This window comes from Oncorhynchus clarkii, chromosome 17 (genome assembly GCF_045791955.1).
Source record: "Oncorhynchus clarkii lewisi isolate Uvic-CL-2024 chromosome 17, UVic_Ocla_1.0, whole genome shotgun sequence".
NCBI lineage: Eukaryota > Metazoa > Chordata > Actinopteri > Salmoniformes > Salmonidae > Oncorhynchus > Oncorhynchus clarkii.
Window position 1 is genome coordinate 8,567,043 of NC_092163.1, and position 26,590 is coordinate 8,593,632.

At 45.8% G+C, this 26,590-nt stretch overlaps 1 protein-coding gene across 5 annotated transcripts; it reads right to left on the reverse strand.

Moving 5' to 3' along the window:
* Positions 1-86: 86 nt before the first annotated feature.
* On the reverse strand, positions 87-25,667 carry LOC139370198 (Fc receptor-like protein 5). Of its 5 annotated transcripts, none has more exons than XM_071109542.1 (13): positions 25,077-25,667; positions 24,965-24,991; positions 24,692-24,848; positions 23,453-23,628; positions 19,482-19,668; positions 19,100-19,206; positions 7,633-7,905; positions 5,633-5,935; positions 4,107-4,208; positions 2,091-2,121; positions 1,909-1,993; positions 1,628-1,693; positions 87-1,209 (listed from the first exon to the last, which is right to left on the reverse strand). In XM_071109542.1, exons 1-13 carry the CDS (start codon positions 25,111-25,113, stop codon positions 1,120-1,122), a joined length of 1,641 nt encoding a protein of 546 aa, XP_070965643.1. In that variant the 5' UTR covers positions 25,114-25,667; the 3' UTR covers positions 87-1,119. The 5 variants fall into 5 exon arrangements, 3 of the variants coding, with proteins under 3 accessions (XP_070965643.1, XP_070965642.1, XP_070965644.1); XR_011627121.1 differs by having other exon boundaries at positions 199-1,209; positions 1,888-1,993; positions 5,650-5,935; XR_011627120.1 differs by having other exon boundaries at positions 204-1,209; positions 5,650-5,935.
* Between the last annotated feature and the right edge of the window lie 923 nt (positions 25,668-26,590).

Below are 26,590 nucleotides of genomic sequence, written 5' to 3' on the forward strand. Positions count from 1 at the left end.
TGAACAATATGGATACGATGCGAATCACTTGGTCATAAACATGGTCATATGGTTCTCTTTGTGACGTAGCAGACAGAAGAAGTCATATTTGGCTATCCACTTTTATTCAACAAAAGTATATTTCATTTGTCTGTCTTGTAAGCAATGGACATCTCCCTAATAGTTAACTGTATTCAGTTGTCTCTCTCTCTCTCTCTCATTAATTCAGTTTCAATTCAAATGGGTTTTATTTTCATGGAATACATGTGTTCACATTGCCAAAGCAAGTGATTTAAACAACAAACAAAAGCGAAAAGACAAAACAATATAAACAAAACACTATTAGAAATGAACAGTAAACATTGCAGTCACAAAGGTTTGAAAAAGGCATTTCAAGTGTTATATTATCAGCTAGGTACACTGTTTTAGCAACGTGCAGATAGTTGTAGTACGAATAGTAGGGGAAGATGAATGAACACAAGTACAGGTTGTATTTACAATGTTGTTTGTGCTCCACTGGCTGCCCTTTTCTCGTGGCAACGGGCCACACATCTTGCTGCTGTGATTACACACCGGTATTTCACCTAGAAGATATGGGAGTTCATCAATGTTTAGTTTGTTTTCAAATTCTTTGTGGATCTGTGTAATCTGAGGGAAATACGTGTCTCTAATATGGTCATACATTTGGCAGGAGGTTAGGAAGTGCAGATCAGTTTCCACCTCATTTTGTGGGCAGTGTGCACATAGCCTGTCTTCTCTCGAGAGCCAGGTCTGCCTGCCTACCTTTCTCAATAGCAAGGCTATGCTCACTGAGTCTGTACATAATTTTGGGTCAGTCACAGTGGTCAGTTAATCTGCCACTGTGTACTCTCTGTTTAGGGCCAAATTGCATTCTAGTTTTCTTCTGTTTTTTGGGGTGATTATTTCCAGTATTTCAAATAGTTATCTTTTTGCTTCCTCATAACTTGGTTGGGTCTAATTGTGTTGCTGTTCTGGGACTCTGTGGGGTCTGTTTGTGTTTGTGAACAGAGCCCCAGAACCAGCTGGCTGAGGGGCCTCTGCTCTGGGTTCATCTCTCTGTAGGGGAGGGCTTTGTGATGGAATGTGTAGGAATCGCTTCTTTTTAGATGGTTGTAGAATTCAAAAGTTATTTTGTGGAATTTCATCCTCCAAGGTGTTCTTCAGTTCCTGGTGTAGCTGCAGCCACTCGTCTGTCGATTCTACTTCCTCCTGTGGATCAGTGACATCAGTCTGATTGATTGGTTCATTTATTGATTGATTAATTGGTTAACTGATTCATGGTGGATGGGTGGATTAATAGATTGATTGGTTGATTGATTGATGGGTTAGTTGATTAATTGATTGATTGATCAGTTAGTTGATTGATTGATTGATTGATCAGTTAGTTGATTCATTGATTGATTGATGATTGATTGGTTGATTGATTGATGGGTTAGTTGATTGATTGATTGATCAGTTAGTTGATTATTTGATTGATTGATCAGTTAGTTGATTCATTGATTGACTGATCAGTTAGTTGATTAATTGATCAGTTAGTTGATTGATTGGTTGATTGATTGATGGGTTAGTTGATTGATTGATTAATCAGTTAGTTGATTAATTGATTGATTGATCGAGGCTACATTACCTGATCTGAGTCAACGATTCTGGCTGCTCTCACCACTCCGTCATCCTCCATGTATTCCTCTTCATCCTTCATCGAGAGAAAAGGGGAATATGTTACACTCTGTGGGGAAGTTCGAAATGAACTTGAATGTGAAGTATGTACTTATTATCTTTCCACACACACACACACGCACGCACGCACGCACACACACACACACACGCACACACGCACACACGCACACACGCACACACGCACACACGCACACACACACACACAATAACTTTTTTATCATTCTCGGCCACCATAATGCACTGGCGACCCAGGAACTCTTCATCATCATCAGACACCATTATGTTGTGCATCTCCAGACCCAACTTGAGATCCAGCCTGTAGGAGATGGAGGAATACGGGGATGAATATCTGGCCACTGGGAAACAGGTGAGATCTGAGGGCTGAGGTTGTTACGGGTAGTAAATTCACTTACATAGACTTTTCAACAAGATACTGTCTTTTCTCTGTGGGAAAAACAGGCAACAGGGTTAGAGAGACAAACTGAAAAGAGAGAGGAGAGAGAGAGACAGAAAAGAGTGAGGCGAGAGAGAGACAGAGACACAAACTGAAAAGAGAGAGAGAGGAGTGAGAGACAATCTGAAAGAGAGAGAGGAGTGTGAGAGACAGAGAGACAAACTGAAAAGAGTGAGGAGAGAGAGAGACAGAGAGACAGAGAGACAAACTGAAAAGAGAGAGAGAGGAGTGAGAGACAAACTGAAAGAGAGAGAGGGGTGTGAGAGACAGAGAGACAAACTGAAAAGAATGAGGAGAGAGAGAGACAGAGAGACAAACTGAAAAGAGAGAGAGAGGAGTGAGAGACAAACTGAAAAGAGAGAGGAGAGAGAGGGACAGAGAGACAAACTGAAAAGAGAGAGACAGAGATGCAAACTGAAAAGAGAGAGGAGGGAGAGAGACAGAGAGACAAACTGAAAAGAGAGAGGAGAGAGAGAGAGACAGAGAGACAAACTGAAAAGAGAGAGGAGAGAGAGGGACAGAGAGACAAACTGAAAAGAGAGAGACAGAGATGCAAACTGAAAAGAGAGAGGAGGGAGAGAGACAGAGACACAAACTGAAAAGAGAGAGAGAGGAGTGAGAGACAATCTGAAAGAGAGAGAGGAGTGTGAGAGACAGAGAGACAAACTGAAAAGAGTGAGGAGAGAGAGAGACAGAGAGACAGAGAGACAAACTGAAAAGAGAGAGAGAGGAGTGAGAGACAAACTGAAAGAGAGAGAGGGGTGTGAGAGACAGAGAGACAAACTGAAAAGAATGAGGAGAGAGAGAGACAGAGAGACAAACTGAAAAGAGAGAGAGAGGAGTGAGAGACAAACTGAAAAGAGAGAGGAGAGAGAGGGACAGAGAGACAAACTGAAAAGAGAGAGACAGAGATGCAAACTGAAAAGAGAGAGGAGGGAGAGAGACAGAGAGACAAACTGAAAAGAGAGAGGAGAGAGAGAGAGACAGAGAGACAAACTGAAAAGAGAGAGGAGAGAGAGGGACAGAGAGACAAACTGAAAAGAGAGAGACAGAGATGCAAACTGAAAAGAGAGAGGAGGGAGAGAGACAGAGAGACAAACTGAAAAGAGAGAGGAGAGAGAGAGAGACAGAGAGACAAACTGAAAAGAGTGAGGAGAGAGAGAGACAGAGAGACAAACTGAAAAGAGAGAAAGAGGAGTGAGAGACAAACTGAAAAGAGAGAGAGAGGAGTGAGAGACAAACTGAAAAGAGAGAGAGAGGAGTGAGAGACAAACTGAAAGAGAGAGAGGAGTGTGAGAGACAGAGAGACAAACTGAAAGAGAGAGAGACAGAGAGACAAACTGAAAGAGAGAGAGGAGTGTGAGAGACAAACTGAAAAGAGAGAGAGACAGCGAGTCAAACTGTAAAGAGAGAGAGAGGAGTGTGAGAGACAAACTGAAAAGAGAGAGAGACAGAGACAAACTGAAAGAGAGAGAGGAGTGTGAGAGACAAACTGAAAAGAGAGAGAGACAGAGAGACAAACTGAAAAGAGAGAGAGACAGAGAGACAAACTGAAAAGAGAGAGACAAAGAGACAAACTGAAAAGAGAGAGACAGAGACACAAACTGAAAAGAGAGAGAGACAGAGAGACAAACTGAAAAGAGAAATAGGAGCGAGAGAGACGAGAGAGACAGAAAGACAAACTGAAAAGAGAGAGAGGAGCGAGAGAGACGAGAGAGACAAACTGAAAAGAGAGAGAGGAGCGAGAGAGACGAGAGAGACAGAAAGACAAACTGAAAAGAGAGAGAGGAGCGAGAGAGACGAGAGAGACAAACTGAAAAGAGAGAGAGGAGCGAGAGAGACGAGAGAGACGAGAGAGACAAACTGAAAAGAGAGAGAGGAGCGAGAGAGACGAGAGAGACAGAGAGACAAACTGAAAAGAGAGAGAGGAGCGAGAGAGACGAGAGAGAGGAGAATAAGTAAAGTGTACACTCACGGTACAGCAGACCACTGAAACAACAGGTGGTCACAAAGGTAACCAGGAAGAGGAAACAGCCGAACACAACAGCCACCACCGTGGCAGGGAGGTGGTTCAACACTGGCAGAGGAAGAGGTAAACAAACAAAAACAACTTCAAACATCTAAATACAGGCTTTGATTGAACTACATACAACCCATTGACCTTATGTAGAGCCATGTGTCTGTAAGATTCACACACACTCAATTCCAGTCAAACAAGGACTCTCATGCCTGGGATGGAGAGGAGAGAGGAGTGAGGTTAACATTACACATTCTACCCACACAAGGACCCTCATGCCTGGGATGGAGAGGAGAGAGGAGTGAGGTTAACATTACACATTCTACCCACACAAGGACCCTCATGCCTGGGATGGAGAGGAGAGAGGAGTGAGGTTAACATTACACATTCTACCCACACAAGGACCCTCATGCCTGGGATGGAGAGGAGAGAGGAGTGAGGTTAACATTACACATTCTACCCACGCAAGGACTCTCATGCCTGGGATGGAGAGGAGAGAGGAGTGAGGTTAACATTACACATTCTACCCACACAAGGACCCTCATGTCTGGGATGGAGAGGAGAGAGGTTAACATTACACATTCTACCCACACAAGGACCCTCATGTCTGGGATGGAGAGGAGAGTGGAGTGAGGTTAACATTACACATTCTACCCACACAAGGACTCTCATGCCTGGGATGGAGAGGAGTGAGGTTAACATTACACATTCTACCCACACAAGGACTCTCATGCCTGGGATGGAGAGGAGAGAGGAGTGAGGTTAACATTACACATTCTACCCACACAAGGACCCTCATGCCTGGGATGGTCCAGTGGTCTAAGCCTCTGTGTCTGGAGCATTTGTACAATGTACCGCAGCCAGCATGGGTTTGTATCTGGCCTCTATGTACCGCTGCCAGCATGGGTTTGAATCTGGCCTCTATGTACCGCTGCCAGCATGGGTTTGAATCTGGCCTCTATGTACCGCAGCCAGCATGGGTTTGTATCTGGCCTCTATGTACCGCTGCCAGCATGGGTTTGAATCTGGCCTCTATGTACCGCTGCCAGCATGGGTTTGTATCTGGCCTCTATGTACCGCTGCCAGCATGGGTTTGAATCTGGCCTCTATGTACCGCTGCCAGCATGGGTTTGAATCTGGCCTCAATGTACCGCTGCCAGAATGGGTTTGTATCTGGCCTCAATGTACCGCTGCCAGAATGGGTTTGTATCTGGCCTCTATGTACCGCTGCCAGCATGGGTTTGAATCTGGTCTCAATGTACCGCTGCCAGCATGGGTTTGAATCTGGTCTCAATGTACCGCTGCCAGAATGGGTTTGAATCTGGTCTCAATGTACCGCTGCCAGAATGGGTTTGAATCTGGTCTCAATGTACCGCTGCCAGAATGGGTTTGAATCTGGTCTCAATGTACTGCTCTTTCAGCTATCTCTCTCTATCCAATCAAAATATATTTAAGAAAAAGCAAAGACTCATCTCAGACCAAACCTTCTTTATCGATGTACCTCGCCTCACTGCTGATCACCGTAGTGTCATCAAAGCTGTCGGACACCTCACAATGGTACGTTCCGGCACTGCTCCTCCCCACAGATAACAACAAAATGGATTGCTCCGGCTGGTTCTCCACCCAGTAGAAGTCTCCACGCCCTTCTAGAACAGTTCCGTTGAGGAACCAGCGGTACTGGGGAAAGGTTCCCCTCTCCACGGAACAGTAGAACCTCAGGCCCACAATGGAGAAGTTTTCTCCCACGTCGGTGTCGTAGTGCATCGTCACAGCTCCACCTACTGGAACTGGGGGGGGGGTAGGTATACTCAGCGACACAAATGGCACCCTATTCCCCTCATAGTGCACTACTGAGTTTCAATGTATGAGAATTTACAAGTCCAGTGGTGATAAGTCTAGTGGGTGATAAGTCCAGTGGGTGATAAGTCCAGTGGGGGATAAGTCCAGTGGGGGATAAGTCCAGTGGGTGATAAGTCCAGCGGGGGATAAGTCCAGCGGGTGATAAGTCTAGTGGTGATAAGTCCAGTGGGTGATAAGTCTAGTGGTGATAAGCCCAGTGGGTGATAAGTCCAGTGGGTGATAAGTCCAGTGGGTGATAAGTCCAGTGGGTGATAAGTCCAGCGGGGGATAAGTACAGTGGGTGATAAGTCCAGTGGGTGATAAGTCTAGTGGTGATAAGTCTAGTGGGTGATAAGTCCAGTGGGTGATAAGTCCAGTGGGGGATAAGTCCAGCGGGGGATAAGTACAGTGGGTGATAAGTCCAGTGGGTGATAAGTCTAGTGGGTGATAAGTCTAGTGGTGATAAGTCCAGTGGGTGATAAGTCCAGTGGTGATAAGTCTAGTGGGTGATAAGTCCAGTGGGTGATAAGTCCAGTGGGTGATAAGTCCAGTGGGGGATAAATCCAGTGGGGGATACGTCCAGTGGGTGATAAGTCCAGTGGGTGATAAGTCTAGTGGTGATAAGCCCAGTGGGTGATAAGTCCAGTGGGTGATAAGTCCAGTGGGTGATAAGTCCAGCGGGGGATAAGTCCAGCGGGGGATAAGTACAGTGGGTGATAAGTCCAGTGGGTGATAAGTCTAGTGGGTGATAAGTCTAGTGGTGATAAGTCCAGTGGGTGATAAGTCCAGTGGTGATAAGTCTAGTGGGTGATAAGTCCAGTGGGTGATAAGTCCAGTGGGGGATAAGTCCAGTGGGGGATAAGTCCAGTGGGGGATAAGTCCAGTGGGTGATAAGTCCAGTGGGTGATAAGTCCAGTGGGTGATAAGTCTAGTGGTGATAAGTCCAGTGGGTGATAAGTCCAGTGGGTGATAAGTCTAGTGGTGATAAGTCTAGTGGGTGATAAGTCTAGTGGTGATAAGTCCAGTGGGTGATAAGTCCAGTGGTGATAAGTCTAGTGGGTGATAAGTCCAGTGGGTGATAAGTCCAGTGGGTGATAAGTCCAGTGGGTGATAAGTCCAGTGGGGGATAAGTCCAGTGGGGGATAAGTCCAGTGGGTGATAAGTCCAGTGGGTGATAAGTCTAGTGGTGATAAGTCCAGTGGGTGATAAGTCCAGTGGGTGATAAGTCTAGTGGTGATAAGTCCAGTGGGTGATAAGTCCAGTGGGTGATACGTCTAGTGGGTGATAAGTCCAGTGGGTGATAAGTCCAGTGGGTGATAAGTCCAGTGGGTGATACATCTAGTGGGTGATAAGTCCAGTGGGTGATAAGTCTAGTGGGTGATAAGTCCAGTGGGTGATAAGTCCAGTGGGTGATAAGTCTAGTGGTGATAAGTCCAGTGGGTGATAAGTCCAGTGGTGATAAGTCCAGTGGTGATAAGTCCAGTGGGTGATAAGTCCAGTGGTGATAAGTCTAGTGGTGATAAGTCCAGTGGGTGATAAGTCCAGTGGGTCTTGAGTGCTGAGAACAGAACTATAGGTCAAATAATTTGCTTGAAACAGACTGTCGGACAAAGAGACAGACAGACAGCGAGACAGACAGACTTACCAACGTGCATGGCCGTCCACTGACCGTACACCACCCTGTCTCCGTTCTGCGCCTGACACTGTAGAAAGCCCATGTGGAGATCTAGAACCACTGGAATAGAGAACGTGGCGAATCGCTCGTCAACCGTCTCCGTGCTAATGAACTCTGACCTGCTGTAGAGGGAGAAGGTGATGGGCGGAGTCCCATTGAGTGATTGACACGTGACGAGGGCAAAGTAGGTCCCGCCTCTTTCCTTCAGGACCAGGAAGAGGAGGTCTGGTTCAGACACCAGCTCTGAAAGAGAGGAGAGGATGGATGGAGAGAGTTTTGAACAAGATATCCTCTGAATACAGGGTTTGATTGAATACAACCCACTGACTTCACTTCACTATGAACATGTGACAGACTTATGACAGAATCCATTTCAGCTGTCAGGAGCTTTGAGAAATACGCAGTGTGGAGTTTTCCTGACCGCTGGACCTGACCAGGGAAAACTCCTGCCCTAGACAAGAGAGATAGGGCAACTTGGAGGAAAACAACCCCCTTCAGGGAAACGCCTCTTTTCTAACAGAAAAAAATACAGTTTGGTAAGACTTAGATATGTGCATACTGGCTATCATTTTACATTTCAGCAGACACTCTTATCCAGAGCAACTAACAGGAGCATTTAGGGTTAAGTGCCTTGCTCAAGGGCACAGACAGCTTTTTGACCCAGTCGGCTCAGAGATTCAAACCAGCGACCTTTCAGTTACTGGCCCAAAACTCTAACCACTAGGCTACCTTACCTGCCTCCTTTACACTTTAACCACTAGGCTACCTGCCTCCTCTACACTCTAACCACTAGGCTACCTGCCTCCTCTACACTCTAACCACTAGGCTACCTGCCTCCTCTACACTCTAACCACTAGGCTACCTGCCTCTTCTACACTCTAACCACTAGGCTACCTGCCGCCTCTACACTCTAACCACTAGGCTACCTGCCTCCTCTACACTCTAACCACTAGGCTACCTGCCTCCTCTACACTCTAACCACTAGGCTACCTGCCGCCTCTACACTCTAATCACTAGGCTACCTGCCTCCTCTACACTCTAACCACTAGGCTACCTGCCTCCTCTACACTCTAACCACTAGGCTACCTGCCTCCTCTACACTCTAACCACTAGGCTACCTGCCTCCTCTACACTCTAACCACTAGGCTACCTGCCTCCTCTACACTCTAACCACTAGGCTACCTGCCTCCTCTACACTCTAACCACTAGGCTACCTGCCGCCTCCTACGCTCTAACCACTAGGCTACCTGCCTCCTCTACACTCTAACCACTAGGCTACCTGCCTCCTCTACACTCTAACCACTAGGCTACCTGCCTCCTCTACACTCTAACCACTAGGCTACCTGCCTCCTCTACACTCTAACCACTAGGCTACCTGCCGCCTCTACACTCTAATCACTAGGCTACCTGCCTCCTCTACACTCTAACCACTAGGCTACCTGCCTCCTCTACACTCTAACCACTAGGCTACCTGCCTCCTCTACACTCTAACCACTAGGCTACCTGCCTCCTCTACACTCTAACCACTAGGCTACCTGCCTCCTCTACACTCTAACCACTAGGCTACCTGCCTCCTCTACACTCTAACCACTAGGCTACCTGCCGCCTCCTACGCTCTAACCACTAGGCTACCTGCCTCCTCTACACTCTAACCACTAGGCTACCTGCCTCCTCTACACTCTAACCACTAGGCTACCTGCCTCCTCTACACTCTAACCACTAGGCTACCTGCCTCCTCTACACTCTAACCACTAGGCTACCTGCCGCCTCCTACGCTCTAACCACTAGGCTACCTGCCTCCTCTACACTCTAACCACTAGGCTACCTGCCTCCTCTACACTCTAACCACTAGGCTACCTGCCTCCTCTACACTCTAACCACTAGGCTACCTGCCTCCTCTACACTCTAACCACTAGGCTACCTGCCTCCTCTACACTCTAACCACTAGGCTACCTGCCTCCTCTACACTCTAACCACTAGGCTACCTGCCTCTATACTTAGGTAAACACATTCTGAAGGGAAATAAGAGGGCAGAATGTTTTGCGTCTGTGTTCTTCAATAAAAACATCAACTTTAGAAAGGGGGTCTTTAACCTGTCTCCTCCTCTTCATCTTTAAACTGTCTCCTCCCCTTCATCTTTAACCTGTCTCCTCCCCTTCATCTTTAACCTGTCTCCTCCCCTTCATCTTTAACCTGACTCCTCCCCTTCATCTTTAACCTGTCTCCTCCCCTTCATCTTTAACCTGTCTCCTCCCCTTCATCTTTAACCTGTCTCCTCCCCTTCATCTTTAACCTGTCTCCTCCCCTTCATCTTTAACCTGTCTCCACCCCTTCAACTTTAACCTGTCTCCTCCCCTTCATCTTTAACCTGACTCCTCCCCTTCATCTTTAACCCGTCTCCTCCCCTTCATCTTTAACCTGTCTCCTCCCCTTCATCTTTAACCTGTCTCCTCCCCTTCATGTTTAACCTGTCCCCTCCCCTTCATCTTTAACCTGTCTCCTTCCCTTCACCTACACTGATTGAAGTGGATTTAACAGGTGATATCAATAAGGGATCATAGCTTTGACCTGGATTCACCTGGTTCTTAGGTTCTTATCCAGAGCAACATACTGAGTGCTTACTTTTTTGTACTGGTCACCCTTGGAAATCAAATCCACAACCCTGGCGTTGCATGCGCCAAGCTCTACTGACTGAGCCACACAGGAAAATATACAACCTATTTAATGGAAAGAAAAGGTGTTCCTAGTGTTTTATACGCTCAGTGTGTATATAGAATGTTTATAGATCTAATCCATTAGATTTAATAAATAATTTTTGCTAAATTAGGAAAATATTACCTCAGAATTATTTTAGTGGATTGACTTAAACAGTTGTGATGAGGCAGATTACATTTTTATTTGAGCAAGACTAGTGATATCCAGGGAAAGACTAGTGATATCCAGGGAAAGACGAGTGATATCCAGGGAAAGACTAGTGATATCCAGGGAAAGACTAGTGATATCCAGGGAAAGACTAGTGATATCCAGGGAAAGACTAGTGATATCCAGGGAAAGACTAGTGATATCCAGGGAAAGACTAGTGATATCCAGGGAAAGACTAGTGATATCCAGGGAAAGACTAGCGATATCCAGGGAAAGACTAGTGATATCCAGGGAAAGACTAGTGATATCCAGGGAAAGACTAGTGATATCCAGGGAAAGACTAGTGATATCCAGGGAAAGAATAATTGTGAGAAAATAGAGTTGATAAAATATTTACTAAATAAACTAAAGTAAAAACTAAAAACAAAAGGTTAGTCTAGGTAATTTGACCATGTAGGCAGGGGTAACGGTTAGTCGAGGTAATTTGACCATGTAGGCAGGGGTAACGGTTAGTCGAGGTAATTTGACCATGTAGGCAGGGGTAAAGGTTAGTCGAGGTAATTTGACCATGTAGGCAGGGGTAAAGGTTAGTCGAGGTAATTTGACCATGAAGGCAGGGGTAAAGGTTAGTCGAGGTCATTTGACCATGTAGGCAGGGGTAAAGGTTAGTCTAGGTAATTTGACCATGTAGGCAGGGGTAAAGGTTAGTCGAGGTAATTTGACCATGTAGGCAGGGGTAAAGGTTAGTCGAGGTAATTTGACCATGAAGGCAGGGGTAAAGGTTAGTCGAGGTAATTTGACCATGTAGGCAGGGGTAAAGGTTAGTCGAGGTAATTTGACCATGTAGGCAGGGGTAAAGGTTAGTCGAGGTAATTTGACCATGAAGGCAGGGGTAAAGGTTAGTCGAGGTAATTTGACCATGTAGGCAGGGGTAAAGGTTAGTCGAGGTAATTTGACCATGAAGGCAGGGGTAAAGGTTAGTCGAGGTCATTTGGCCATGTAGGCAGGGGTAAAGGTTAGTCGAGGTAATTTGGCCATGTAGGCAGGGGTAAAGGTTAGTCAATGTAATTTGACCATGAAGGCAGGGGTAAAGGTTAGTCGAGGTCATTTGGCCATGTAGGCAGGGGTAAAGGTTAGTCGAGGTAATTTGACCATGTAGGCAGGGGTAAAGGTTAGTCGAGGTAATTTGACCATGTAGGCAGGGGTAAAGGTTAGTCGAGGTAATTTGACCATGAAGGCAGGGGTAAAGGTTAGGCGAGGTAATTTGACCATGAAGGCAGGGGTAAAGGTTAGTCGAGGTAATTTGACCATGTAGGCAGGGGTAAAGGTTAGTCGAGGTAATTTGACCATGAAGGCAGGGGTAAAGGTTAGGCGAGGTAATTTGACCATGAAGGCAGGGGTAAAGGTTAGGCGAGGTAATTTGACCATGAAGGCAGGGGTAAAGGTTAGTCGAGGTAATTTGACCATGTAGGCAGGGGTAAAGGTTAGTCGTGGTAATTTGACCATGTAGGCAGGGGTAAAGGTTAGTCGAGGTAATTTGACCATGTAGGCAGGGGTAAAGGTTAGTCGAGGTAATTTGACCATGTAGGCAGGGGTAAAGGTTAGTCGAGGTAATTTGACCATGAAGGCAGGGGTAAAGGTTAGTCGAGGTAATTTGACCATGTAGGCAGGGGTAAAGGTTAGTCGTGGTAATTTGACCATGAAGGCAGGGGTAAAGGTTAGTCGAGGTAATTTGACCATGTAGGCAGGGGTAAAGGTTAGTCGAGGTAATTTGACCATGTAGGCAGGGGTAAAGGTTAGTCGAGGTAATTTGACCATGAAGGCAGGGGTAAAGGTTAGTCGAGGTAATTTGACCATGTAGGCAGGGGTAACGGTTAGTCGTGGTAATTTGACCATGTAGGCAGGGGTAAAGGTTAGTCGTGGTAATTTGACCATGTAGGCAGGGGTAAAGGTTAGTCGAGGTAATTTGACCATGTAGGCAGGGGTAACGGTTAGTCGTGGTAATTTGACCATGTAGGCAGGGGTAAAGGTTAGTCGTGGTAATTTGACCATGTAGGCAGGGGTAAAGGTTAGTCGAGGTAATTTGACCATGTAGGCAGGGGTAAAGGTTAGTCGAGGTAATTTGACCATGAAGGCAGGGGTAAAGGTTAGTCGAGGTAATTTGACCATGTAGGCAGGGGTAAAGGTTAGTCGTGGTAATTTGACCATGTAGGCAGGGGTAAAGGTTAGTCGTGGTAATTTGACCATGAAGGCAGGGGTAAAGGTTAGTCGTGGTAATTTGACCATGTAGGCAGGGGTAACGGTTAGGCGAGGTAATTTGACCATGAAGGCAGGGGTAAAGGTTAGTCGAGGTAATTTGACCATGAAGGCAGGGGTAAAGGTTAGTCGTGGTAATTTGACCATGTAGGCAGGGGTAACGGTTAGGCGAGGTAATTTGACCATGAAGGCAGGGGTAAAGGTTAGTCGAGGTAATTTGACCATGTAGGCAGGGGTAAAGGTTAGTCGTGGTAATTTGACCATGTAGGCAGGGGTAAAGGTTAGTCGAGGTAATTTGACCATGTAGGCAGGGGTAAAGGTTAGTCTAGGTAATTTGACCATGTAGGCAGGGGTAAAGGTTAGTCTAGGTAATTTGACCATGTAGGCAGGGGTAAAGGTTAGTCGTGGTAATTTGACCATGTAGGCAGGGGTAAAGGTTAGTCGAGGTAATTTGACCATGAAGGCAGGGGTAAAGGTTAGTCGAGGTAATTTGACCATGAAGGCAGGGGTAACGGTTAGTCGAGGTAATTTGACCATGAAGGCAGGGGTAAAGGTTAGTCGTGGTAATTTGACCATGTAGGCAGGGGTAAAGGTTAGTCGAGGTAATTTGACCATGAAGGCAGGGGTAAAGGTTAGTCGAGGTAATTTGACCATGTAGGCAGGGGTAAAGGTTAGTCGAGGTAATTTGACCATGTAGGCAGGGTTAAAGGTTAGTCGAGGTAATTTGACCATGAAGGCAGGGGTAAAGGTTAGTCGAGGTAATTTGACCATGTAGGCAGGGGTAAAGGTTAGTCGAGGTAATTTGACCATGTTGGCAGGGGTAAAGGTTAGTCGAGGTAATTTGACCATGTAGGCAGGGGTAAAGGTTAGTCGTGGTAATTTGACCATGTAGGCAGGGGTAAAGGTTAGTCGAGGTAATTTGACCATGTAGGCAGGGGTAAAGGTTAGTCGTGGTAATTTGACCATGTAGGCAGGGGTAAAGGTTAGTCGTGGTAATTTGACCATGTAGGCAGGGGTAAAGGTTAGTCGAGGTAATTTGACCATGTAGGCAGGGGTAAAGGTTAGTCGTGGTAATTTGACCATGTAGGCAGGGGTAAAGGTTAGTCGTGGTAATTTGACCATGTAGGCAGGGGTAAAGGTTAGTCGAGGTAATTTGACCATGTAGGCAGGGGTAAAGGTTAGTCGTGGTAATTTGACCATGTAGGCAGGGGTAAAGGTTAGTCAATGTAATTTGACCATGTAGGCAGGGGTAAAGGTTAGTCGAGGTAATTTGACCATGTAGGCAGGGGTAAAGGTTAGTCGTGGTAATTTGACCATGTAGGCAGGGGTAAAGGTTAGTCAATGTAATTTGACCATGTAGGCAGGGGTAAAGGTTAGTCGAGGTAATTTGACCATGAAGGCAGGGGTAAAGGTTAGTCGAGGTAATTTGACCATGTAGGCAGGGGTAAAGGTTAGTCGAGGTAATTTGACCATGTAGGCAGGGGTAAAGGTTAGTCGAGGTAATTTGACCATGTAGGCAGGGGTAAAGGTTAGTCGTGGTAATTTGACCATGTAGGCAGGGGTAAAGGTTAGTCGAGGTAATTTGACCATGTAGGCAGGGGTAAAGGTTAGTCGTGGTAATTTGACCATGTAGGCAGGGGTAAAGGTTAGTCGTGGTAATTTGACCATGTAGGCAGGGGTAAAGGTTAGTCGAGGTAATTTGACCATGTAGGCAGGGGTAAAGGTTAGTCGTGGTAATTTGACCATGTAGGCAGGGGTAAAGGTTAGTCGTGGTAATTTGACCATGTAGGCAGGGGTAAAGGTTAGTCGAGGTAATTTGACCATGTAGGCAGGGGTAAAGGTTAGTCGTGGTAATTTGACCATGTAGGCAGGGGTAAAGGTTAGTCAATGTAATTTGACCATGTAGGCAGGGGTAAAGGTTAGTCGAGGTAATTTGACCATGTAGGCAGGGGTAAAGGTTAGTCGTGGTAATTTGACCATGTAGGCAGGGGTAAAGGTTAGTCAATGTAATTTGACCATGTAGGCAGGGGTAAAGGTTAGTCGAGGTAATTTGACCATGTAGGCAGGGGTAAAGGTTAGTCGTGGTAATTTGACCATGTAGGCAGGGGTAAAGGTTAGTCGAGGTAATTTGACCATGTAGGCAGGGGTAAAGGTTAGTCGAGGTAATTTGACCATGTAGGCAGGGGTAAAGGTTAGTCGATGTAATTTGACCATGTAGGCAGGGGTAAAGGTTAGTCGAGGTAATTTGACCATGTAGGCAGGGGTAAAGGTTAGTCGTGGTAATTTGACCATGTAGGCAGGGGTAAAGGTTAGTCGAGGTAATTTGACCATGTAGGCAGGGGTAAAGGTTAGTCGTGGTAATTTGACCATGTAGGCAGGGGTAAAGGTTAGTCGAGGTAATTTGGCCATGTAGGCAGGGGTAAAGGTTAGTCGAGGTAATTTGACCATGTAGGCAGGGGTAAAGGTTAGTCGTGGTAATTTGACCATGTAGGCAGGGGTAAAGGTTAGTCGTGGTAATTTGACCATGTAGGCAGGGGTAAAGGTTAGTCGAGGTAATTTGACCATGTAGGCAGGGGTAAAGGTTAGTCGAGGTAATTTGACCATGTAGGCAGGGGTAAAGGTTAGTCGAGGTAATTTGACCATGCAGGCAGGGGTAAAGGTTAGTCGAGGTAATTTGACCATGTAGGCAGGGGTAAAGGTTAGTCGAGGTAATTTGACCATGTAGGCAGGGGTAAAGGTTAGTCGAGGTAATTTGACCATGTAGGCAGGGGTAAAGGTTACTCGAGGTAATTTGACCATGTAGGCAGGGGTAAAGGTTAGTCGAGGTAATTTGACCATGTAGGCAGGGGTAAAGGTTAGTCGAGGTAATTTGACCATGTAGGCAGGGGTAAAGGTTAGTCGAGGTAATTTGACCATGTAGGCAGGGGTAAAGGTTAGTCGAGGTAATTTGACCATGAAGGCAGGGGTAAAGGTTAGTCTAGGTAATTTGACCATGTAGGCAGGGGTAAAGGTTAGTCGAGGTAATTTGACCATGAAGGCAGGGGTAAAGGTTAGTCGAGGTAATTTGACCATGTAGGCAGGGGTAAAGGTTAGTCGAGGTAATTTGACCATGTAGGCAGGGGTAAAGGTTAGTCGTGGTAATTTGACCATGTAGGCAGGGGTAAAGGTTAGTCGAGGTAATTTGACCATGTAGGCAGGGGTAAAGGTTAGTCGTGGTAATTTGACCATGTAGGCAGGGGTAAAGGTTAGTCGTGGTAATTTGACCATGTAGGCAGGGGTAAAGGTTAGTCGAGGTAATTTGACCATGTAGGCAGGGGTAAAGGTTAGTCGTGGTAATTTGACCATGTAGGCAGGGGTAAAGGTTAGTCTATGTAATTTGACCATGTAGGCAGGGGTAAAGGTTAGTCGTGGTAATTTGACCATGTAGGCAGGGGTAAAGGTTAGTCGAGGTAATTTGACCATGTAGGCAGGGGTAAAGGTTAGTCGTGGTAATTTGACCATGTAGGCAGGGGTAAAGGTTAGTCAATGTAATTTGACCATGTAGGCAGGGGTAAAGGTTAGTCGAGGTAATTTGACCATGTAGGCAGGGGTAAAGGTTAGTCGTGGTAATTTGACCATGTAGGCAGGGGTAAAGGTTAGTCGAGGTAATTTGACCATGTAGGCAGGGGTAAAGGTTAGTCGCGGTAATTTGACCATGTAGGCAGGGGTAAAGGTTAGTCGAGGTAATTTGACCATGTAGGCAGGGGTAAAGGTTAGTCGTGGTAATTTGACCATGTAGGCAGGGGTAAAGGTTAGTCGAGGTCATTTGGCCATGTAGGCAGGGGTAAAGGTTAGTCGAGGTAATTTGACCATGTAGGCAGGGGTAAAGGTTAGTTGAGGTAATTTGACCATGTAGGCAGGGGTAAAGGTTAGTCGAGGTAATTTGACCATGTAGGCAGGGGTAAAGGTTAGTCGTGGTAATTTGACCATGTAGGCAGGGGTAAAGGTTAGTCGAGGTAATTTGACCATGTAGGCAGGGGTAAAGGTTAGTCGAGGTAATTTGACCATGTAGGCAGGGGTAAAGGTTAGTCGAGGTAATTTGACCATGTAGGCAGGGGTAAAGGTTAGTCGAGGTAATTTGACCATGCAGGCAGGGGTAAAGGTTAGTCGAGGTAATTTGACCATGTAGGCAGGGGTAAAGGTTAGTCGAGGTAATTTGACCATGTAGGCAGGGGTAAAGGTTAGTCGAGGTAATTTGACCATGTAGGCAGGGGTAAAGGTTACTCGAGGTAATTTGACCATGTAGGCAGGGGTAAAGGTTAGTCGAGGTAATTTGACCATGTAGGCAGGGGTAAAGGTTAGTCGAGGTAATTTGACCATGTAGGCAGGGGTAAAGGTTAGTCGAGGTAATTTGACCATGTAGGCAGGGGTAAAGGTTAGTCGAGGTAATTTGACCATGAAGGCAGGGGTAAAGGTTAGTCTAGGTAATTTGACCATGTAGGCAGGGGTAAAGGTTAGTCGAGGTAATTTGACCATGAAGGCAGGGGTAAAGGTTACTCGAGGTAATTTGACCATGTAGGCAGGGGTAAAGGTTAGTCGAGGTAATTTGACCATGTAGGCAGGGGTAAAGGTTAGTCGAGGTAATTTGGGGTAAAGTGACTATGCATAGTGATGTGGACAGAAAGGAACTTGAAACTCTCAACCCGCTCCACTACAGCCCCGTTGATGTGAATGAGGGCGTGCTCGGTGTCCTTCTTTTCCTGTAGGCCACTATCATCTCGGGGCGGCAGAGTAGCCTAGTGGTTAAAGCGTTGGACTAGGAACCGGAAGGTTGCAAGGTCAAATCCCAGAGCTGACAAGTTACAAATTTGTCGTTTTGCCCCTGAACAGGCAGTTAACCCACTGTTCCTAGGCTGTCATTGAAAATAAGAATTTGTTCTTAACTGACTTGCCTAGTTAAATAAAGGTAAAATAAAATCTCCTTTGTCTTGATCATGTTGGGAGGAGGTCAGAGACATGGCCGTGTGGTGCCAGGACAACAACATGATCAAAACAAAGGAGATTTTATTTTACCTTTATTTAACTAGGCAAGTCAGTTAAGAACAAATTCTTATCATGTTGAGGGAGTTGTTGTCCTGGCACCACACGGCCAGGTCTCTGACCTCCTACCTATAGGCTGTCTCAACGTTGTCGAGGTGGGAAAGGACAGTGTTGGGTGCGATGGAGATTGCCTCATCTGTGGATCTGTTGGGGCGGTATGCAAATTGGAGGGTGTCCGGGATGGTGATGATGTGAGCCATGACCAGCCTTTCAAAGCACTTCATGGCTACCGACATGAGTGCTACGGGGCGGTCGTCATTTAGGAAGGTTACCTTCACGTTCTTTGGCACAGGGACTATGGTGGTCTGCTTGAAACATGTAGGTATTACAGACTAGGTCAGGGAGAGGTTGAAAATGTCAGTGAGGACACGTGCCAGTTGGTCTGCTCATGCCACCCTGATTCAAGATCCAGGGTGAAGTTTCCCCATAGAACAGTGGTTCCCAACCAGGGGTACTAGGACCGCTGGGGGTACTTGGCCTACCCACAGGGGGTACTTGAGAAGTCTCATGAGACCGCAGGCCTGCTGGTAAAATGCACATGAGGGGTACTATGGGCAGAGCAAAATTCAGTTGGTGGTAAAGTAACCAAAAAGGTTGAGAACCACTGCCATAAAAAATAATAGAGGACTCTTCTTTGTATCTGTCCCATTATGACATCTGTGAGAGCACGGGCAGCACCATTGAGAGCATCTCCATTTTGAAGTAGTCCATTTTCTTCCTCTACTATTTCTACGAGTTGGTAAACAAACTGAAATGGTGCATACCGCCACCTAGAGTGTGTTGTTTGAACAGATGTAAAGCCAAGGTTGGTGATTTACTGTCACCTGCCGTTATGGAATGTTTGTTCACGAGCATAATTCATTGGCTGTTCCCTCCCGATGACCAGGATGGAATGATGTGATCCTTCCTTAACCCATAGGATCCTTCCTTAACCCATAGGATCCTTCCTTAACCCATAGGATCCTTCCTTAACCCATAGGAAGTCCCACCCAGTTGACTAATTCAAAATGGTGAAATCCCTCTATGTTGCTGCCCATGTTAAAACGTTTTTTTTTGTGGCACTAGAGCCCTCTATCTATCTCTATGAGTACACCCTAGGTACAGATTTAGGATCAGCTTCCCCTCCCCCAAGCCTTAAGCATTAGTGTGGAAAATGCTAAACTGACTCAAGATCAGCATCTAGGGGCAACTTCACCCTCCTCCATAATTATGTGATACAAATGACCCCCTGACCTCTGACCTTTGACCTTGATGACCTTGGCAGTGCTCCTGGAGGAGTAGACCTTGGTGATATTGAGTTGGTTGGTAGCAACACAGGTGTACTCCCCGCTGTCCTGGGGCACCATCCTGTAGTAGTGCATACAAATACAGATACTGTCAACACTATTTCCAGTGAGTTTTCACATATAAGAAGCTAAATAATACAACATTGACGAAGATCTACGTGACTGGAGTGGTGTATTTGTCAATAAATATATCAGTTATCTTCAGTTGTTTGCATATCCAATGCATCCCTGATCTAAGATGCATCTTCAGGTGGGCACAAATTAACCTCTGAAAGACAAACACAAGACAGACAGACCAGACAGACCAGTAATAACAGACCATCCACAATACAGTACCTGTAGATGAAGAGTTGTTCCTGTGTCTGATTGTGTAAAGGAGACAGGGGGAGGGGCTTCCCATCCACCAGCCACTGGTAGGAGACGTGGTTCCCTTTGGCGATGTTACAACGTAGGGACAGTGGCTTCCCTTCGTAGAACTCCACAGACCCTGATTGGACTACAACCTCTGCACCGTTGACTGGGTCTGTGGGAGAACACATACAACCATGCAGTAGAACCATTCTCAGCACCATAGAATCTGATAATGTTGTGTTCTAATTCTAGGAGGGCATTTTAGATCTGTGAAAACATTTTAGTTCTATTAAGACATTGTAATTGTATAAAGACATTCAAATTCTATGAGTACATTCTAGTTCTATGAGTACATTCTAGTTCTATGAGTACATTCTAGTTCTATGAGTACATTCTAGTTCTATGAGTACATTCTAGTTCTATGAGTACATTCTAGTTCTATGAGTACATTCTAGTTCTATGAAGACATTGTAAACTCAGCAAAAAAAGAAACGTCCTCTCTGTCAACTGCATTTATTTTCAGCAAACTAAACATGTGTAAATATTTGTATGAACATAAGGTTCAACAACTGAGACATAAACTGAACAAGTTCCACAGACATGTGACTAACAGAAATGGAATAATGTGTCCCTGAACAAAGAGGGGGTCAAAATCAAAAGTAACAGTCAGTATCTGGTGTGGCCACCAGCTGCATTAAGTACTGCAGTGCATCTCTTCCTCATGGGCTGCACCAGATTTTCCAGGTCTTGCTGTGAGATGTTACCCCACTCTTCCACCAAGGCACCTGCAAGTTCCCGGACATTTCTGGGGGGAACGGCCCTAGCCCTCACCCTCCGATCCAACAGGTCCCAGACGTGCTCAATGGGATTGAGATCCGGGCTCTTCGCTGGCCATGGCAGAACACTGACATTCCTGTCTTGCAGGAAATCACGCACAGAACGAGCAGTATGGCTGGTGGCATTGTCATGCTGGAGGGTCATGTCAGGATGAGCCTGCAGGAAGGGTACCACATGAGGGAGAAGGATGTCTTCCCTGTAATGCACAGCTCTGAGATTGCCTGCAATGAAAACAAGCTCAGTTCGATGATGCTGTGACACACCGCCCCAGACCATGACAGACCCTCCACCTCCAAATCGATCCCGCTCCAGAGTATAGGCCTCGGTGTAACGCTCATTCCTTCGACAATAAACACGAATCCGACGATCGCCCCTGGTGAGACAAAACCGCGACTCGTCAGTGAAGAGCACTTTTTGCCAGTCCTGTTTGGTCCAGCGACGGTGGGTTTGTGCCCATAGGCGATGTTGTTGCCGGTGATGTCTGGTGAGGACCTGCCTTACAACAGGCCTACAAGACCTCAGTCCAGCCTCTCTCAGCCTATTGAGGACAGTCTGTGGTCTAGAGTTTTTTTCCCCTCTGGTTACACATGTGACATGCTGGCAGAAATGATGTAAAAGGGATTTAAGTTTGTCTGTTAAAATCCCCGGCCGCTAGGAGCGCCACTTCTGGATGAGCATTTTCTTCTTTCCTTATGGCCTTATACAGCTCGCTGAGTGGACTTATACAGCTCGCTGAGTGGCCTTATACAGCTCGCTGAGTGGCCTTATACAGCTCGCTGAGTGGCCTTATACAGCTCGCTGAGTGGACTTATACAGCTCGCTGAGTGGACTTATACAGCTCACTGAGTGGCCTTATACAGCTCACTGAGTGGCCTTATACAGCTCACTGAGTGGACTTATACAGCTCACTGAGTGGCCTTATACAGCTCGCTGAGTGGACTTATACAGCTCGCTGAGTGGACTTATACAGCTCGCTGAGTGGCCTTATACAGCTCGCTGAGTGGACTTATACAGCTCGCTGAGTGGACTTATACAGCTCGCTGAGTGGACTTATACAGCTCGCTGAGTGGCCTTATACAGCTCGCTGAGTGGACTTATACAGCTCGCTGAGTGGCCTTATACAGCTCGCTGAGTGGCCTTATACAGCTCGCTGAGAGGCCTTATACAGCTCGTTGAGTGGCCTTATACAGCTCACTGAGTGGACTTATACAGCTCGCTGAGTGGACTTACACAGCTCGTTCAGTGGCCTTATACAGCTCGCTGAGTGGACTTATACAGCTCGTTGAGTGGCCTTATACAGCTCGCTGAGTGGACTTATACAGCTCACTCAGTGACCTTATACAGCTCGCTGAGTGGACTTATACAGCTCGCTGAGTGGCCTTATACAGCTCGCTGAGTGGCCTTATACAGCTCGCTGAGTGGCCTTATACAGCTCGCTGAGTGGACTTATACAGCTCGCTGAGTGACCTTATACAGCTCGCTGAGTGGACTTATACAGCTCGCTGAGTGGACTTATACAGCTCGCTGAGTGGACTTATACAGCTCGCTGAGTGGACTTATACAGCTCGCTGAGTGACCTTATACAGCTCGCTGAGTGGCCTTATACAGCTCGCTGAGAGGCCTTATACAGCTCGTTGAGTGGCCTTATACAGCTCACTGAGTGGACTTATACAGCTCGCTGAGTGGACTTATACAGCTCGTTGAGTGGACTTATACAGCTCGTTGAGTGGCCTTATACAGCTCGCTGAGTGCGGTCTTAGTGCCGGCGTCAGTTTGTGGTGGTAAATAGACGTCTACGAAAAATATAGCTGAAAACTCTCTTGGTAGATGGTGTGGTCTACAGTGTATCATGTGGTACTCTACTTCAGCAATACATTGAGGTTATCTTAATATCAGACATCGCGCCCCAGCTGTTACACACACCCCCACCCCTCGTCTTACCGGACGTAGCTGTTATTGACAAATAGACACACACCCCCACCCCTCGTCTTACCGGACGTAGCTGTTATTGACAAATAGACACACACCCCCACCCCTCGTCTTACCGGACGTAGCTGTTCTGTCCTGCCGACGCACAGAAGACCAAGACAACTGTATATTATCCGTGTCGTCATTCTTAGTGAAACATAAGATATTACAGTTTTTCATGTCCCGTTGGTAGGATAGTCTCAAACGGAGCTTTTCCAGTTTATTCTCCAGTGATTGCACGTTGGCTAATAGAACAGATGGTAGAGGCGGGTCACTGACAAATTCTCTGATCGGACCCTGATCTCCGCCCCTTGCATTTCCTTATTTTCTTCCTGCGAATGAAGGGGATTTGAGCCTTGTCTGGGAGAATGTTCAGGTCACTGTTCTTATAGTCACTGTTCTTATAGTCACTGTTCTTATAGTCACTGTTCTTATAGTCACTGTTCTTATAGTCACTGTTCTTATAGTCACTGTTCTCATAGTCACTGTTCTCATAGTCACTGTTCTTATAGTCACTGTTCTTATAGTCACTGTTCTTATAGTCACTGTTCTTATAGTCACTGTTCTTATAGTCACTGTTCTTATAGTCACTGTTCTTATAATCACTGTTCTTATAATCACTGTTCTTATAGTCACTGTTCTTATAATCACTGTTCTTATAGTCACTGTTCTTATAGTCACTGTTCTTATAATCACTGTTCTTATAGTCACTGTTCTTATAGTCACTGTTCTTATAGTCACTGTTCTTATAGTCACTGTTCTTATAATCACTGTTCTTATAGTCACTGTTCTTATAGTCACTGTTCTTATAATCACTGTTCTTATAGTCACTGTTCTTATAGTCACTGTTCTTATAGTCACTGTTCTTATAGTCACTGTTCTTATAGTCACTGTTCTTATAATCACTGTTCTTATAGTCACTGTTCTTATAGTCACTGTTCTTATAGTCACTGTTCTTATAGTCACTGTTCTTATATCCAGGAGCTATTTTCAGTCATAAGAGACAGTAGCATCAACATTATGTACAAAATAAGTTACAAACAATGCGAAAAACACACGACTGGTTAGGAGCCCGTAAAATGGCAGCCATCCCCTCTGGCGCCATTCTTCCAGGACAAAACAAATGTATTAATACAGGGTCTACGACTCACCGACTACTCTGAGGTGGTGTCTTTGACTGACGGTGGGTTGTATTACTGTGTTGTTCTGGACGCTGGCTACACACACCATGTAGCCCTCGTAGGAAGCAGTGATGAACAGAGGGAAATTGGCCATCTCACCAGACAGAGCACTGTAGAAGCCTAAGGCCTTGGACCGGTCACCTTCCCTGAGGACAGATTACAGTAATGGATTGGAAACATAACAGTGGTAAAAATGTATATTTTATTGTGTTGTTTACATGGCATTATATTGACAGGGCTCTGTAGAAACTTAAAGCTGCAATATGTAACTTTTTGATGGCGACCCAACCAAATTCACATAGAAATGCGAGTTATAGATCTGTAATCCTCATTAAAAGCCTGTCTCAGAAGCGGTAGATCTGTTGATCTATGTGTGCTATTTCTATGCTTCCCGTTCTTATGTTTTGTTTTATGCATCTTTTACGTTCAGTTTTGTGCACCAGCTTCAGACAGCTGAAAATACTACACTGGTTATGGAAAAGATCCTTCACAGCGGTTTAGGCTACAATGATTCTCTACACTACACATGCTGGTTTTGTCACATAAACTGAAATTAGGCGAACTACTCAAATTTTAACAAACAGGAAATGGCAGAGCGATTTCTGCATTGAGCGTCTTTAAGGTCTTGTCTAATGTGAGTTTTAAATTGACCCCTAGAACCCTACCCCCTAGGCACTGACCCCTAGAACCCTACCCCCTAGGCACTGACCCCTAGAACCCTACCCCCTAGGCACTGACCCCTAGAACCCTACCCCCTAGGCACTGACCCCTAGAACCCTACCCCCTAGGCACTGACCCCTAGAACCCTACCCCCTAGGCACTGACCCCTAGAACCCTACCCCCTAGTCACTGACCCCTAGAACCCTACCCCCTAGGCACTGACCCCTAGAACCCTACCCCCTAGGCACTGACCCCTAGAACCCTACCCCCTAGGCACTGACCCCTAGAACCCTACCCCCTAGGCACTGCATTGGATTGATTAGCCTACTTGACTACTGATATATTCATATTGACAACACCTCCTTTCAGATCTCCAGTACTTAGGGTCTTGACGTAGATATTGTAGCAATCTTAACCAAACACTTAGCAAGCTGGTCAAGAGGTTCGGAAAAGGATCTTTTGGCGTAACAACGAAGGTTTTGGGTTGACAGTCGTTTGAGTCTCGGTCAGGGCTACTCCCTGAATTCCCTACAATACAGCAACACCCACCTGAATAGCTGGTAGAGGATGGACTCTTCTTTAGGGTAACGCAGAACTTCACACTGGAATTCTTCTACAGTCTTCTCTAGGGCTGTTGAGGGGCCGTACAGCAACGGTCTGCCTAGGACTGAGGCTCCTGGGACTGAGGCTCCTTGGACTGAGGCTCCTGGGACGGGGACAGGGGGAACAGGGGGTACACAACACAGTCAGACACACTCAGAAACACACACACACACACACACACACATACACGCACAACTAAGAAATTGGCACAAAACTTACTTGTCTCCTGGCAGAAGGTGTAGAAACCTTCAGAGAAGAAGAAAAAGAAGACTGTTGGTGTTCTATAAAAGAATCATCTGAAAGCCATAATAACAAGTACAGCAGGACTCACCCAGTAAAACCACTACTGTTGCTCTGAGAGTAGTCATCTTCTCTACTTCCTCCTTATCCACAAAACACAATTTGACTGGAAGTTTGTTTTTGACTGAAGAAGCAGATATGGACTTGTATCCGTGTGTGTGTAAAGGTTTGAATGTGTTTACATTTGTTGTGTGTGTGTGTGTGTGTACTGCAGTTAGTGTTTGGAGGGGTTAGTGGTTATGGAGGGTGGTGAGAGTGAATGAATGGTGGAGACAGAGAGATAGAGCGAGAGAGAGCAGGATGTGGGGGCCGATAAAAATAACAGAAAGAAAGGTTAGGACCTAGTAACCTACACGCCCCACTACACACACACCAGACACACACTCCAGACACACCCAGCAGACACACACACACACACACACACACACACACACACACACACACACACACACACACACACACACACACACACACACACACACACACACACACACACACACACACACACACACACCAGACACACCCAGCAGACACACACACACACACACCAGACACACACACACACACACACACACACACACACACACACACCAGACACACTCACACACATGTGCACAGAACTGATAGTACTATACACCGTCCCCCTCCCTTATACCCCCTCTCTCCAACAGCAGTTCCACAAAAACACAACATGCTTCAAATGTCGCAACTTTATTGACACACGAGATGTAGCATTACATTTTGTATTGTTTCAGTATTGATAACAATTCTTCCATTAAAAGTCATAAAACATTTGAAAAGACAATTTACAGTCTTAATTTTTTGCACTTTGGTGCAATTTTGACAAGTATGTGGTACATTTTCACAACTCTTAGACTCTACACAGATCATCAAAATGTCACGTGGTCAAAACTCTAGGCACATTTTCCATTGACTGAGTACTACAAACAAATTCACAATGTCACTTGTTCACTGCACCAAATCACTCTTTCACTTTGCACACATATTCAAGTATTCAAGTATCTGCCTTTCAAAATGCAATATTCACTTTTCTTTGGATATGATTTTCTTGTCACTTGTCAACAATACATTTGTCACTTAATCAAACGGCTCAAAACGCATAACTACTGAACCAAAATGGAGTAGTGCTTAGCTTACTTATATAGTTTCATAACTGCTGAACCAAAATGGAGTAGTGCTTAGCCTATCTATATAGTTTCACAACTGCTGAACCAAAATGGAGAAGTGCTTAGCTTACTTATATAGTTTCATAACTACTGAACCAAAATGGAGAAGTGCTTAGCTTACCTATATAGTTTCATAACTACTGAACACTGTAAAATGAATGTACATAAATGTATCAATTGACATCAATTTATGTTGGAATTTAAAATCAAATACTATATGTATGTATCTGTAAATACTACATCATCATTCTCCATCAGCCAGGGTGCTTCCATTGGACAACATGGAGAGTCACTGGAAGTGCTTCCATTCGGAATTACACTGTGCTGTACAATGCACTGCTGAAATACCTGGGGTGTA